The sequence below is a fragment of the Gouania willdenowi genome, chromosome 14 (assembly GCF_900634775.1).
Source record: "Gouania willdenowi chromosome 14, fGouWil2.1, whole genome shotgun sequence".
Lineage (NCBI taxonomy): Eukaryota > Metazoa > Chordata > Actinopteri > Blenniiformes > Gobiesocidae > Gouania > Gouania willdenowi.
In genome coordinates this window covers 21,137,958-21,154,971 of record NC_041057.1, presented here as the reverse complement: position 1 = coordinate 21,154,971, position 17,014 = coordinate 21,137,958, and the positions used below count along the sequence as shown (strand labels likewise).

At 36.4% G+C, this 17,014-nt stretch overlaps 1 protein-coding gene across 2 annotated transcripts; it reads right to left on the bottom strand.

The window, feature by feature from the left end:
* Positions 1-22: 22 nt before the first annotated feature.
* tmlhe (trimethyllysine hydroxylase, epsilon) lies at positions 23-16,961 on the bottom strand. 2 transcript variants are annotated; one of them, XM_028466022.1, is made up of 7 exons: positions 16,824-16,961; positions 9,025-9,201; positions 4,192-4,471; positions 3,242-3,361; positions 1,199-1,435; positions 950-1,088; positions 23-859 (listed from the first exon to the last, which is right to left on the bottom strand). In XM_028466022.1, the coding sequence occupies exons 2-7, from the start codon at positions 9,176-9,178 to the stop codon at positions 722-724; spliced, it is 1,068 nt and encodes a 355-aa protein (XP_028321823.1). In that variant the 5' UTR covers positions 9,179-9,201; positions 16,824-16,961; the 3' UTR covers positions 23-721. The 2 variants fall into 2 exon arrangements, with proteins under 2 accessions (XP_028321823.1, XP_028321822.1); XM_028466021.1 differs by lacking the exon at positions 16,824-16,961 and adding an exon at positions 10,559-10,971 and having other exon boundaries at positions 24-859.
* Positions 16,962-17,014: the final 53 nt, after the last annotated feature.

Sequence of the window (17,014 nt, the reverse complement as noted above, 5' to 3'; positions counted from 1 at the left end):
CCAAAAACACACAAAATAACAACAAATACACAGAAAAGAACTCCAAAACACATAAAAATAAGGAAATACTGTATATAATACATATTAACACATTTTTTAACCAAATTATTGTTGGCCTTAACAGGTAAGTTAGCCGTTTACACTAATCATTAATACGAATTTATATTTGCTAAAAAAAACTTTATGAAACTACATAAACATGTATTGTATATACAAATACATATGACGGTGTACTGTTTAAATATTGTCAATCAATGCAGTTATTGACTACAAATTACCGAAAATACCAGTTATGTCACTAGGAATCAATGGATTCAAATGGCCCGCCAATAACTTCCGGGAACAAATTCAGTCTTACATGAATCACATGACGGTGAAGGAATTTGGACTTCCGTTGTCGCAACTCTCTCTATATGGCTCTGAGATAACCCAACACGAGGTTAAGCTAGTGATTTGAGTATCTGCTTGGTGACTTATTGTCTTGGTAAATTATTGGTAAAAGGTTTGAACACAAACGTTGACGTGCCACCTGTGTCAGACTCATTTTACTCACAGCTTTGTTTTAACTATGGAAAGATTAGCTTTACACTAAGAAAGAAAGAAACATTTACAGCCTCAAACTTCCACAAACATTGAGATAACAGAAGATTTCCCTGCAAATTTCTATAGAATTATGCTACAGATGGAGTGACGAGTCATGGAGATGAGTGACGCATTGCTTTCAGGAACCCAAATGAACGCCCAATCCGCACGCAGTGCTGAGGACGTCGTCCCTGGTCAGGTAGCATCCACAGACCTGCCTCAAACCAGTGAAAGACTCACGACCATGTAGGACACGCCAGTTGTCAATGAAAATGACCTAAGAGTGAAAAATAAATCATTTTTTACTTATTTCCTTGTCTGATTGTAAGGATGTAATAATCACACAATAGAAATGTACTGCTTTTACCTTGCCTGGTTTTAATTTAACCCAAAGCTCATTCTTTGGCTTTCTGAGTTCTGCAGTTAACTCTTTATGTGCCACATACCATCGCTGAACGACGTCATGAGGGATTGTGTTAATCACAGATCGGTCATAGTTGTTGTATCTGTGAAAACACAAAAAGGTGCAACATGTACTTCATTTGCTTTAAGGTAATCTACTGAAAATCTGTGTTTGCATTGGTTATGGCTGAAAACATTCAATCCTGGAACCAACCGCATCATGTAAAGTTCAGTGCTCCAAGGGTAGACCTCCAGTAAAGGGCCGACGGCGGTCATGTGGTTTCTGTGCCCGTCGGTGTTCTCTATATACTGGTGGTGGATGTGCACTTTGGTGAGCAGCTCAAAGTACTCTGGTGACTTCTGGCGCAGTTTTTCAGCAGCGTAGAACCCGTCCACTAGTAGTGTCCTTCCACCGCTTCCCTCGTGCTTCAAACAGTGGAAAACCTGGATTCTGTGACAGCGTTCAGACATATGCAGAAACAATCAACCTTCATATCTTTTGGCATTTACTGACAGTATAATTTAAACTGCCTAGTCGACAAGTTTCAATTTCTGAGATTTTTTTTTCGAGACAAACATTTTATATTTTTGTAAATTTTAAAATTAAAGCTCCTGTTTAAAGGTGGAGTCCGTAACTCTTATAAAAGTAACTTTTCGTCATATTTGCTAAAGCTGTCACTATGTAAGGACAGCTTTACATCAAAATAGTAGTTTGAGTGAAAAAAAAAACAGGCTCATTGAGTCCTCCCTGCTGCTCCTGCAGCCTTTGGTAGATTGCCAGAATGCACCGCGACCGAGCAAAAAGAAATAATCAGAGTAAGGATTGTGTTTGATGGGCTGTCTGACAGCTGTATTTTTACAGTGCAGGGTCTGGAGGAGTAGAAGATGGAATTGGTGACTTATCGGCTTGAAAGGTAATTACTGCTGCTTGATTTACATTTTGTTTGATTTGTAATTGTTACACTAGAACGCTGTGGTGCATGTGTTGTTTGTGTGCGCGCAGCAGCCTCTGTTTGGGCTGCTGTAAGTGACAGTGTGTTGTTGCTGCTGCTCCTGAGGTGTGTGCACATTGAGAGAGAGAAGCCCTGCAGTAATATGCTTTTAACAGAGCATGTTATATTACTGTGATGTCGCTGTCAGGCTAACGTTAGCTTGTTTGCTCCTCTGAGGGAGGGACTTTGAATAGTTTGGAGGCAGGGCAAGAGAGCAGCGGGGAGGGAGGGGGAGAGAGGGATCTGAGAGTTGCGGACTGCACCAGTTTTATACAAAAGGCTGACATTACGCTGTCATTATTATGACATGACACCTGCCATTAGCATGAATAAGATGTCATGAAGGCCGTCATTAAGTGTTGTTCACTACCCTAACCTTAACCCTAACCCCACTAAATCCCTCCACCTAACCTAAAAATGCCAACATAGCTCCAAAGGTGTCATAATTTAGCGAACAAAACTTAATGACAGCTTAATAACAGTTTCATGACACCTTATTCATGATAATGACAGCTTAATGTCAGCCTTATGTATAAAACTTCAAGTAAAGTGTTACTCAAAATACTGTCATGTCTGGAATCTGGCACAACTTAGATTTACTTGAATGTCTCAAACCACAGGCTTCAAACTAATTTTTCTGCATTTCAGGTAACATTTTCACAGGTGTTTATCTAATTATTTGTTTGTCTGTTAGCAGGATTACATTAAAAGCACTAAACAAATTTTGACAACATTTTCACCAAAGATAGACCTTAGTCATTCCATGACTGATTCTTGATCAGTTTCAAAAATCAAAGAATCCCTATACATTTAAAAAATTCATATCTCGGTTCGGAATTGACCAATCTTTATGAGATTATACTCTGTTACGTCAGGTTGGCTCCTCATGGACCTCACTGAGTTTAATCCAGATCGGGTCTGGATTGCTCATTTCATTGCAATTTTTTGGAAAAAATGTGAGTGCCCATACATTACATACTGTATCGTTATTAATAGGGAAATACATTTATTTCAAAGCCTTTACTTGCAAAAAGTAAATCCAGATAACTGCCAGTATCAGGCAAAAATTATTTTTGACACTTGGTGGAGGTTTGCTCGCTCTGGGCTTAAAGGTTTTTCCAATAGATTCCAACTTACTTTGTTTCAAGTAGCTCTGTGATGGAATAGAATTGTATTCACGCCTTGTGTGGACTGTTAACTGGGGTATTACCCCTCAGACTCACTACAGTGGATTTTGCCAACATTTAAACACATTTTACACCTACCCACATGGCTCATGGAAATATGAAGTGTCCGTATGACGGTCCAGGGCAAGCTGACTGTAGGCAGTGTCTCCTCTGGAATGATCAGAGGTGAAGCACCACATTCTCCCATACGTGGTCTCCCTTGCGAGTTAAAAAAAATAGATATATTTAGATCCTATTCTATTCGATGATGCTCTGATTATCATAAAGTGGAAACAATTAAAAGGTAAACTATATAAAAAAAGTATTGCTGGTGATGATAATTGAGATGTGTAAAAAATAAACTCAGAACTTGAAGAGTAACTAAACCCCTGCTTTCTCCTGACCTGCCACTAGGAGGGAAATTTAAAAAAATGCCTTGGTTATGGGCGGGGCTCCTGGAGCAGTTAAGACACGCCCAGTCTATACTATAAAATCTCCAATGAACGATTGCTATGCTATGTTAACTATTTACTCTTCTCTCAATCTAAACTACTCACCCCAGATTGTAGAGCCCACAGGTGATAGTTTTTATAAAAGGGGCGGGGCTAATATTGCTTGTTTGTGATGCAAGACTGTCCCAAATCATCACATGATCTTGTTCTCAGCCAATAGCAAAAATCAATTGTAAAGGCCAGGTTTCACCCCATAGAGGGCAGTCACTCTGACATTTTACAACTAAATATGCCAAATTGAAATAGTTTGACTAAAATGTTGAGAGTTGTATCAGGATCAATCAGGTTTTGGGGTTAGTTACTCTTTAAGTTTAGAAATATATAGAAAAATTATTTCTTGCAATATTGTCGGTAATTGGTTTAATAGGGAGGTAATAAATATTGTTCTTTGAAAAAAATTAAAACAATTAGGTACTATTTCCTCTAACTGCGAGAACAAATCCCTTTCAAAATAAAACTCCTAGATCACTGCCAAGTCCTGACCCACAAGTTGGAAAATCCTTGTTGTACTAAGCATTAAAATATAAGCTGTGGTACCTGATTAGGCTGATTCTCAGAGCGACTGCCTCCGTGGCCTCCACCGTAGCAGGGACGTCCTCCACAAAAGCAACACCGTACAGAAGATAGTTCTGCAAAAACCTCTTTAGCTCGTCATCGCAGCTCATGAACTTGTCCCATTTGGCTGACTGAATGTTGGCCTTGTTGTAGATGTCCGAGTTCCAGAGGATGCGTTCGTTCACAACTTTCTGCTTCTTTCGCTCATAGCTATTTTCGGCTAACCAGGCTAGCTTGTATTTTGACATGTGACCATCAGGCCCTGGAATGTACAAGTGGAAAAGCAGGATTGGGTAAGACTATTCAATAAAGATCTGAAAGGTCAAATCGCACTTCAAATAAACGTATACGAGTTTGATCTTTACCAATTAATCTACACTATATTATTACACAGTGTTATACTGGCATTTACAATGCTGTATAACTCCCTGACCAGTCTGCATAAAGAGTTAGAACTATTGTATGCTAATGTTCGCTGCCGACAAATAGCTCTGCCACTCTTGGAAGCACACATCTACTCCCTCTGTTCACTCCTATCTTTATAGTACCTGAGCAATGGGAAGTTTCCCCTAAATATTGTTTGTTCTGTCCTCCCTAACCCCTTTTATTTCCTGCTCACTCAGGTGTAACACTGCCCTCTCTTTTTATATCTTTCCCTTTTTATAAAGTATATAGCTTACCCCTCCTTAGTGTGAAGAAGTGACAACCAGGGCTTTAAATTAACATCTGCCAACCCGCCAATTGCAGGCAAAAATTAACTTTGGCGGGTAACATTGTAGCGTTACGAGCCATTTTGGCTGGTGAAGAATGATACAAATACCACAGCGTCTGTTTGAATCGGCAGGCTGCAGAAACGATGCAACAAGTCATTGTTGCCAGATTGGGCTGTTCTCCGCCAAGAAATTTGTGGGATTTTGTGTGTGTTTAGATTTTAAATGTAATGTATATCTGTACTAATCCTACATTTCCCATGAACACTATGTCGTGACATGTCATACAACAACTGGCTACATGCTTACGTTAGTGTGATTGTTATGGTTTGATATCAGAGAAGACAAATGGAACGGCGCAAAACAAACAATAGGAGCTGAAATTAAGTTTAATATAAATTAATTAGGATTAAACAAACAAACGTGGAGATATTTATCGGATGCTGAAAAACCTGAACTGTAAAAAAGGAAGGCTACTGCCAGGAAAATGAAGATGAAAGAGGATCTGAAAAGAAGAAGAAATTGAGGAGTTTTAATACTAAATGGATGTCGGGTCGTGGATTGCTGGTATTCAACCATTTGTTTATTTTTGCTGGAAAATAATTTGGCCGGTGGAAAACCTGGTTGGCTGGTAACTTTAAGAATCTGCTAGCCATGCTGGCTGGAGATCTAAAAAAATCATTTAAAGCCCTGGTGACAATTACAATAATACAAATACATTGATTAATTTTTGTCTTGCAAGAAAAAACATATACAGTTGTCGCAAAAAGATTACACTATATGTAATGTCAAGGTGTAGCAACAAATGCAAGACATTGGAAAAATAAAAAACTTTATTATTCCATATGTTTTCTTTCTCCTCTATGTTTCAGAAGTTAATGCCATTATATGTAAACTGTGTTCTCCTGTGTTTCTTCATTTTTAGTTGTACCTCTACACACTTGCAAAGAAGCTTCTCTTTTATTATCTTAATAGAGAAATATATTAACAAAACAGGAATGTTAGCTATAACTTTATAAAATACTTTACCTTGTTGTGTAATACATCTTTGGTTTGTGTGTGCACACAGATTATGTACATTTAATAAGATTGTAATTAATTTGACTCAAGCAAAAAAAAACTCTGTCGCTAGAAGCCATTGTAACCAGTGCAGGCAGTATGAGGAAGACTCATATCATTTGTATTAATTCATAGTATTTATATTCAAATCATCTTAACGGTGTAAGAATTGGAACACATTAACGTGCCACCAGTAAAGGTTATGTTTTAAGCTACACTTTTTGAGGCTGTTTTCTTTCCTGTTAATGTATTTATTGTTTATTTTCTGGGGTTAATATACCTTGAATGCCTAATGTTGAACTTCTTTCAGTAACTCACACCAATGTGGTATAATAATTTGCCCATACAATGGGGAAAAACAATTTAAAACAATGTTTTGTGTTATTTTTACAAGGAAACAAAGATCATAGAGGTCAAAACCGGTGGCTGACGTGTTATATTTGAGTTACATAAGTCTTCCCTATAAATAGAAAAGCAACCTCCTAAATGTCATGCACATCGGTGGTCAGAAAGGTTTACGAATCAGCTTATGAAACGTTGGACGCAGAAAATGTGTGGCTGAGCATGAGACGGCGTGTCCTTGTCTGCACTGATTTTATTGAAGCCTATGGATCAGCATTCATGGAAATCCTTTCCCAGTCAAATCTGACCTTGAATCACCACTGTTATCTCAGAGAGACACGCTTGTCAGCATGCCTACAAGAGCATGGGCATCATCATCATCATCATCATCATCATCATCATCATCACCTGGGGCAAGCACATGCCCATTCGTCAATCCCTGGAAGATACAGTGCCACTCTTGTGTGAGCGTAAAAACACAGTGACAGGCCATCATTTGTGAAAGTACAGCTGTGTGAGCCCTGCAGCTCCCAGAGAGGCATCAGTCAGTCCTAAGGACAGAGCTACGGCTCATAAACCTCATAGACATTCATGGAGGCGTGGAAATAGATGGATATATTTAGGAAACTCGGCTTTAAAGGTGGTGGAAATACAAAATAAGTTGCTGGGTTGGATTTTATTGCTGGTGGGTCAGTTCTGGCTGACAGATGTGATTTGGGTGCACATTTCGTATTATACTGTATTGTGTTTATGTGGTTTTTACCGCAAAAGACAAAATAAAATAACCTTGAACCTTCATCTCTAAACAAATTGTAGTTCACAGAACAGGGATATATAAAGATAACATAATACTGATGTTTATATCTAAAATAAATACATTGGCTATATTTCACTGTTATGTATTTAGTTATAATTATACTAGAAGTTATTAATGTAACACACATGGAACAATTAAATGGTTTATATATAAATAATGATTTAATATAAATATAAATGTGTGTGTAGCCATTGCTTTAGCTATTTACTTAATATTTATGACAGACCATGGTTAAAATTATGCATTGAGTATGCAGGAACATACATCTCTGACCATGCCTGTCAAGTTTTGGATTTTATTTTTTGAGGCCCGCCGCGACCCGTCCCACCGCACCATCCAAGCTTCAGTTCTCGTTGCATTTCAGCTGTGAAGTCTCCCGGTTTGGACGGGGAAACAAACGTATTTTAAGAGATGTACAAGAAATCCAAAATACCACCTTGTCAGCCATTTACATACTACACTTGGTTGATCAGAATCGGATAAGCTTATCTTTGTTGAAATTAAAAGGCTCCCATTTTGTTAATATGGGAAAGTGACGAGATAATAATACGGGAAGACGGCGTGAAAGCGGAGTGAAATACGGGAGTTTCCGTGTCAAAACGGGATACTTGACAGCTATGTTCTGACGTTTATAACAAATCAAACAGTTTGAAAATTGGTTGAAAATTGAGCAAGTTAGGGTAATTTAAAAAGTACATGCACCATTGACATCGATGTAATGAGCGGGGCCAGCTGTCTGAGGAAAGATGGCCGCCACGTTGCTACATCACTCCCCATGGTCTAACAGTGCGGGTAAGTCATATAGTGTTTATATATATCTATGATGATCACCATCGCAATTTCTTTTGCTAGCATTGGGTCACAAAGACGTCAGATCATGTCAAAGGAGATACATGGCGATAGTTACTACAAGTGTAACTGCTCCCTACGGAGCTACACCGTGGCTGACCACTGCTCCTCAGGGAGGGGTTAAATGTAGAGAACACATTTTGTGTATGTAGCTTTACATATATGACAATAAAATGTAACGTATATTCTATATTAAACCGCAGTGTTTGTTTTAGCTGTGGGGTAGTTAGAGAGGGAGGAGCTCACATTCTTATAGGGTAGGAGGAGCCAGGATTGTCAGGAGGAGGAGTTTCCGCTAGGTGATGTCACAACGCGAGAAAAATCCAACTCGCTCGTTTGGAGTTGACTTTTTATAAAATGTGGAATAACAAGGGAGGGACTTGCAGAACTTTTTAAACTTGTACCATCTGAATGAGGCTAAAGGGATGTATATCACTGTGAAAAACCATTATAAAGAGATTTTTTCATAATACTGCCCCTTTTATAGTCAGTATTTTGAGGAAACAGAAAATCTGCGCTTGATAAAGAAAAATGTGGTGAATTAAGGAACAACTTTTCTGTTCAAGGATTTACACAAAACGCTCATAAATACTAGGGCTGAACGATTAATTGCATTTGCGATATTATTGCGATACCATAAGACGCAATTTTCTAATCGCAAAGGCTGCGATTTAAAAAATTTTTTAAAAAAAATCTTGTCTGGTCTAGAACTGTCCTGTTAAGTTCAGAGAGTGTTTAAGAAGTGCAGTCCACATGTCTACATGTTTCATGAAACGTGAAGTTAGATAGATATGTTGAAGAGGTAAAGCCACAGATTTGTTTGCTTTACTCTTGTAATATGTGCTTTAACATTATATTTATTTAAAGTTTAAATAAATCAGAAATTGTTTATTATGAAACAGATTGATTTATTGCTTGTGTTCATTGAAAAATACACGACAGATGTACTCAAGCAGGCCAACATCAGCATCCTGATCATTGAAGGTATGTCCACATAAGTACGTACATGGGAGGGTACAACAGGTATACCAGACTTACAGGTGAGGAGCAGGTGATCATCCTCCAGCTTTGTATCTACTGGACGGATGGTGAGGTCTATGCTCCCAGTGTCCAGATTCCTCTGGTTCGTTTTGTGGTTGTATGAAGACTCTGAACGGCAGTGATCCCTTAGCCACATGTAGTTAAAACGCATTGGAGATTCTTCATAGGTCAGTTCTGAGAAGATTATAAAAAGGAAGAACAAACTTGAATGGACAGGACACATCTCAATCCTGTATATATATATATATATATATATATATATATATATATATATATATATATATATATATATATATATATATATATATATATAATACATAATAGATTAACTAGCAAATTTTATTTAGATAGATTAAAACACATCATTCAAAATAATACATTTTACCAGTAGTGTTAGTTGTTTTGTAGTGTGAAATGTAAGAAAAGACTTGATCAAGTGATAATAAACAGAGAACAATAGTCAGCAACTGTACGTAGAGTAGGAGAAAAACTGACTCATTTATTATTAACCAATGGGTTACATACATTTAACCTTAAATATAAAAATATTTCATTTGATTTTTTCTCTCATGAAAAAAAGGAGAAAAAAAAGAAAGAGGAAAAAAGAAAGAGAAAAAAAAAAAGAATATTTTACAATTAAATAGGTTCAATTAAAAATAATGAATTAGAAGACCCTGAAAAATAAACTCAATAAATCCGATAAAAACAATATACTGTATATTATATCCAAGACTTTAGATGCAGGCAGATATAATCCAAATTATCCAATATTTGTTTTTTGTGTTTTGTTTTTTGCTGATAATAAACCAATTTCTGATATCAATATTAGATCGCGACACCCTAAGGCAGTGGTCCCAAACCTTTTTTAGGTCGTGACCCCATTTTGATACCATAAAGTCTTTGACCCCAATTTCTAGAATTAGCTTTTGATAATGTTTTGTTGTTGCCAGGATTAGTTCACAAAGTGACAAAATGTGCCAGCTCAGATATTTTTATACTGCATTTTATTTTACTACATTTATATTTGAGAGAGTGAAAATATAAAATACAGTTATTTAGGATTGTGTTTGGTGTTATAATTTGAAAAAGAATAATAATTAAAACATTTTAAAAACACATTTTCAATAAGGATTTTTATCATTATTATCAATTACTAGAGATTTCAGGTGACCCCAGATGGGGTCACGACCCCAAAGTTGAAAAAAAAACTGCCCTTAGGGAACACGCTGAAAAAAGTTTACTCAATATTTTTTTTATTTATTTTTTTTAACAAAAAAAATAGATTCACGATTTAGCTTGACTTGATGTGTAGTGAACCAATCACGTGTTAGAAAACCGCCCCCACAGACTGTGACGAGCGAGTTTGACAGATAAAATTAATTCATGAAGTGCTGCAACACCAGACCGTAAAATAAATAAATAAATAAATAAATAAATAGTGAAATATTTATACTTCATACTTTTCAGAATTAAAATGAAATGTTAAATTGATTTATTATTTATTTGATTTATTATGACTAGGTGAACTCACCCAGACAGTTGTGCAGCAGGTGAAGCGTTGCAGCAGCTCTGCTCTGCACTTGGAGTCCATGAGAAGATGAACACTGGAGTGCACTGGTCAGCAGTTTATTCCTCAATAATCTAAACATATTCAACGATAACATGAATCTATCCCCAAAATTTTAAAACTCAACACTGGTGTCACGAAAAGCCAGCAAAAGTAGATATACAGTATGCCTCAAACTGCAAGTCTGACACAGAATATCATAAAACCCTGCACTAAAAGTTAAACAGTTCCAGATTAATCTTTAATCCTTTCTGATTCATTGGTTTCACGCTGCGTTGCCAAATACATGTGTCATTTTCCCGTCTTCAAGTCACAACAGGCTGCGTTGAACTGAGCAGGTTTTCCGGAACTTTTTTTTTTTTTTATTTATTTATTTATTTTTTTTTACAGCCACCCCATCTATCTTTTTCTAACTTTAAAGTTAACTTCTTCACCTGTGCTGTCGTATTGGTGGGTGAATCTTTCTCTAGAATCTTGTTTTCTCCACCGTTTGAGCAACCGGAACAGCTGCTGCAACACGGACTTCCTGTGTGAATGGAATCATGGGAGTTGTAGTTTGAAATCGGAGAACGACACATCGGAGTTGTTCTGTTTTCAGCTGATGATATTATTATTATTATTATTATTATTATTATTATTATTATTATTATTATTATTATTATTATTATTATTATTGTTGTTAGTAGTAGTAGTATTGTATTATTTTATGGGATGCCGATTGTAAAGTTGCGCATGCCAAAATAAACAGCAACTTTCCCCAAATTTAGCAACAAACCGCATTTACAAAACGTATGTGAAATTTTTTACGTTAGTTTTGACCAGATTTACAGAAATAATTACAACTGTCATATTCTTTTTCTCGTAAAAATATAATGTCAATGCTAAATATTTAATCTAAATCTAAATGGTAAATGGTAAATCTAAATGTCATAGGTGAAGCTAAATATTTAGCTAAAAGGCAAATTCACCGTTTAGATTTAGCATTTAACACTTAGAACTCACCCCCGCCAGGCAGTATTTTTCAACCTTGGGGTGGTGAACCTGTGTGGGGTCACCTGGAATTCAAATGGGGTCACCTAAAATGTGTAGTGATTGGGAAAGACATTTTTTATTATTATTCTATACTTTCACATTCTCAAATATAGTTCAAATATAATGCGGTGTAAAAATATCTGAACGGGCACATTTGTGAACTTATTCTGAACTACTCTGTATTTTTAACACAGTATAACAAACATTATCAAAAGCTAAAAGTAGAAGAAGAAAAAATGTATCTGGGGTTGCCAGAAATTTGTGATATCAAAATGGGGTCACGGCCCAAATCTTCATTTGGAAGATAAATATCATGCCTCAAAGTAAAATATTCTACTCAAACACATGGTTTACCAACATTTTTGCATTACTATGAAGATGTAAACCCTGTACAGTCACAAAGCCTAATTTTACTATGTTTATTAAACAACTCAAAAGAAAAAATGGTTCATGAAATAAACAATTACAAAACAAAACAAAAGGGAGGGTTTACCCAAGCATTTGTAAATAAATACAATTAAAGACGACAAAGTTTTTTCATATTTTGATGGTCGGGGAATTTGAACACCAGAGGAGACAAACACAGGAACAGCTATAGGGAGAACATGCACATTCCAGATAGGGAAGGCCCAGGTGTACCCTGCTGGAAGCAGAAGTGCTCAATAATACAATAATACAATACGCAATGAGAACAAACCTCACCCAAGCTCCAAATCTCCCCATTGGCCAGATATTGGCAGTTATCTGGATCATTGATCCTGATCGGTAACTTGATCATTCACACTTTAAAGGCTTAGAAGAAATATACAGTGTATCCCCATTTATAAAGAAACACAAAATTGCAATGAAATGTACAATCCGGATCTGATCAATTTAATTATTTCCAGTGTTGGGAACGTTGCTTTTAAAAAGTAATTAGTTACAGTTACTCACTACTTGTTCAAAAAAGTAACTGCGTTAGTAACTAAATTACTCTATAATAAAAGCAACTCATTACCAAGGAAAGTAACTATTTGCATTACTATTTAAAAAAAAAAAGTTGCTATATGTCAAATAATTCACATTTTTTAGATGCGTGTGTCGTTGTGAGGTGCTTCATTAAATTTGAGTTGCTTATAAAGGATATAATGAACACTTCACATGCACGTTCTTGCCTTTGACCACAGTTAATTTTAAGTAGTGTTTGTATCGTCACCTTAAAAATGTCAACTTTTCATCGGACTGCTCCACGCTCGCCATCTCTGCTGTTTCATCAAATCTGCTCTGTGTGTGTGTGTGTGTGTGTGTGTGTGTGTGTGTGTGTGTGTGTGTGTGTGTGTGTGTGTGTGTGTGTGTGTGTGTGTGTGTGTGTGTGTGTGTGTGTGTCGCGTGTGCTGGCACGTCGCCTTAGCCAATCATATTCGCTCACCTTGTTTTTAACCCACCTCCTCACAACAGTCAGAAGCTGGGGGTGCTTTCGGATAACAATTTATTCAATCAATGCATGTAACGCACCGCATTTAACGTTCAGTAACGATAACGGCGTTGTAGCGGCGTAAAAAGTGATTAGTTAGATTACCCTGTTACTGAAAAACAAACGCTGTTACATAACGCCGTTATTTTAAACGCCGTTATTCCAAACACTGATTATTTCCAACATTCAAAATGACTGCAATCCAATATAAACTACCCAATTACCTGGAGCTCCATCCATCCATCCATGAATCCATGATCAGAGCCGGCTCTACCCAATGTGGTGCCCTGGGTGAGATTTTCTGATATTTTGCTTGTTTTAAAATCTGAATTTCACCTTTTTGGTGTATTTTAACGAGTTGTGCCACAAATTATTAATGATAGATGAGCAGAAAGTCTGTGCGCACGTAAAATAAATAAATAAAAATACATTTTAACCTTCAACATAATATCTACAGTATTCTACAATTGAATAAAAGAATGAAGAAAAAAAAGGAATTGGAAAAAAAAAAGACAGAAATTTAAATCTGATATCCGATATTCGTTTTCAGGCTGATATCGGACCGATATCCGATATCTATATCGGATCGGGACACCCCTAGTAACAAATACCATTAATTCCCATGTAGCAGTTTTCAACAAGTTCTTAGAAATATTAAACTCAAAGCTGCTTCTGGGTTTTATTGAGGATTTGCACTTTTTCCCCCTTTTATTTGCACATTGTATTTAATATGAGTGCTAAATTTTCCAGGTAATCAGATTCAACTTGTTTCCCATTACTTTACAAGTTTCTAAAAAACTAATCAATATGGAATTTGCTGGTTTAAAAACCCTGTATTATTATTGAAGGGACATTTGTTTTACTTTTTTACTTACGTACATTTAATGACATGTACTTTTTTTAATTTTACTCAAGTAAGGGAGCAACTTCAACCATTTTACTTTTGTCAGGGTCATCTTTTTATTCAAGTATCTATAGGTCTACACACGCCTGTGTTGCTGTTGCAGAGCAGCAGCTGTACAGTGTAAAGTCAGCAGTGTATAATAACTGCAGCTGTGTTGTAACAGCCGAGGGTCACCGACATGAGCCTCGTTATTACTGTAGAGCGCAGACCTGCTGCGGAGGTGATGCGTTCACATCGTCGGAATTTATGTTTTACAAAATAAAGTCTGAAATAGGAAAATAACGTGACCACCACATGCATGAATAACGAGATTTTTAGATTCCACTTCTCAAACACCTCCATTATGATTGTTTTATTGTTTCTTACTTATTACTATTTTATCTGTTGTCTATTTATTTTTCATTTATGTATTTTTTTTTTAAAAAAAAAAAGAGATAACAATGATGCTGTGATATTTAATCATGCATAGATGCATTGCAACAAGTGGTTGTAGCAAAACTGCAACATTTAAAAATGTAATATTTGAAATAAAACATTTAAAATCAGTGCTCCACATTCAGTTATCAATTATAATTATCCATCCATGCATTTTCTGACCTGCTTGCTCCTTTTTTCAGGGTCACGGATATTATTTATTTATTTTATTTAGTTTTTGTGATTATATGATTATTTGGTCATTTAATTATATATATTTATTTAATTTTCCGTAGTAATGAGATTTTTTTTATTTTAACGTGTTTCAGCTTCAACAAAAATGTTCATGTTTACAGTGAATGTATTTCATTACTAACCTGCTTGAATATGGCTTATGGGTATAATAATTTTCCCCTCATGATTTTCTATTAAATGGGCATAGACAAAGTTTGCATGAATATTACGATAGAGCTTGGTTTATTGTAGGTTTCTTATATTTTTTATATTTAATGTATACGTACAAGTATAAACTACGGCACAATAATGTTGAAATTACTTGTTTTCCAGCCTAAAATCTGTGGCCCTCTTGAGATCAAACTGAGCCAACTAAAATGAGTTTGACACCCCTGTTGTAGATAAACCTACTTTGACTAACTAGATAATATAACTCTTTTTAAGAACGCAAGCTATTCAGAATAGCAGAATAACTCTTGTAATCAGAGGTGACAAGTAACAAAGAAAAAATACTTTGTAACTGTACTTAAGTAGTTTTTTCTGGTATCTGTACTTTACTTGAGTATTTATTTTGTTTTTGGAGGCTTTTTACTCTTAGTCGTTACTTTTTTAAACAAATTTTAAAATGATCTTGTTACTTTTAGAAAGTGTCTATTTGGACGGTTGCCGTACGGACAAGCCCCCGGTGCTATTGGTACGGTTACCCAAGTACAAGTACGTAGCGTCTTAGGGTTAGGTTTAGGATTCGGTTATAACCCAATATCGCAATAATTTTTAGGATGAGGATAAGGATTAGGTTTAGGGTTAGGTTATAACCCAATATCGTAACATTTTTTAGGTTTAAGGTTAGGGTTAGGATTAAGTTTAGGGGTTAGGGTTAAGTTTAGGGTTAGGTTTAGGTTTAGGGTTTTGTTTTAACCCAATATCGCAACCATTTTTAGGGTTAGGATAAGAATTAGTTTTAGGGTTATAGGTTATAACCCAATATCGCAACATTTTTTAGCTTTGGGGTTAGGGTTAGATCATAACCCAATATTGCAAAAATTTTTAGGGTTAGCGCGCGCAACCTAAACTGACCAATGACTGACCTAGCACGTGACCCAAAGGTTCTCTACGCTGCGCACAGATAGAATGTCGGTATATTGATACAGCAACCATACGGATAGCCACTGCCTTACTTTTAAGACCTTCTAAGATGACGTGACAACGTAAAAAGACGCAACCGCGAAGCTGGAAGAGAAACTCGTGCTAGTAAACGTGCTGACATTGTTCTAGGTTTAATTGAGCATTTGCATTATTATTATTTTTTCTTGACACATTTTATTCACAAATGTGATCTTTTATGACTCGTGCTAAATTCCCCAGGTGTTCAAAGGTAACATATTTAACTTGTTTTCATGTACCAGTATTCTACAAGTTCTTAATAAATGAAAAGATATGGAAGTTGCTGCTTTGAAAACCTGGTCTTATTATTGAAGGGGCATTTGTTTTACTTTTTACCTTATTTTTTTTTTTTTTTTTTTGAGAATGTACATTTTTACTTTTACTCAAGCAACGTCAATATTTGTACTTTTACAAGAATGATTTTTTTTTACTCAAGAGTCTATACTTTTACTTGAGTAATAAATACTAGTACTTTTGCCACCTCTGCTTGTAAAAGTGTTGGTCAGCCATTCTCAACTGGGGTCGGGACCCAAAAGTGGGTCACGGACCTGTATTGGGTGGGTCGCGGACAGCTGGTCAAAAATAAATAAATACCTAATGTCTGTCTCTCATGTTGGACTTGCCTTTTATTTTGAAAGAAACTTTTCTTTTGATAGGCATGCTGTGAAATGCATGTTGCACAGGAAAATATATAGACTTATGTTTTGAAAAAAATAAATAAATAATAAAAATATATATATATATGTGTGTGTGTGTGTGTGTGTGTGTGCGTGTGTGTGTGTGTGTGTGTGTGTGTGTGTGTGTGTGTGTGTGTGTGTGTGTGTGTGTGTGTGTGTTTTCAACAGCAATTTTTGAAAAAAAACTAAATTTGGTTGGTAGCATTAAATAAAAGAAAGTGGGTCGCGATTTAATGACAGTGGCAAAATGTGGGACCCAAAGGCTGAGACCAGCTGAGAACCCCTGGAGGTGTGGTAGGCGCTGACAGTGTGGGGAGGGATGTTAGTATTTCCGAGCTTCGGTGGGCGTACCTGAAGGCACCGTGTGAGCTCACAGCAGCAGCTCAGTCAGCTGCGTGTTTACTTGCTTTGTCAGCGGACACGAGCGCTGCTCGAGCCTATCTCACCTGCTGCTGATCAACACCTTGGACTTTCACCTTTCTGCGTGACTTATCGCGTCGTCAAGACTCCTTATCGGCGGACCTTGAGGGGGACAGTGCGGG

Bases quoted from the DNA above. Each gene is read 5' to 3' on its own strand.
- tmlhe (XM_028466021.1), bottom strand. From the start codon at position 10,691: ATGTTATCGTTGAATATGTTTAGATTATTGAGGAATAAACTGCTGACC. The intron at 9,202-10,558 runs GTGAGTTCACCT...TAATCTTCTCAG, and splicing joins CCTGCTGCACAACTGTCTGG to AACTGACCTATGAAGAATCT. The intron at 1,436-3,241 runs GTAGGTGTAAAA...ACGCTGTCACAG, and splicing joins TATTTCCATGAGCCATGTGG to AATCCAGGTTTTCCACTGTT.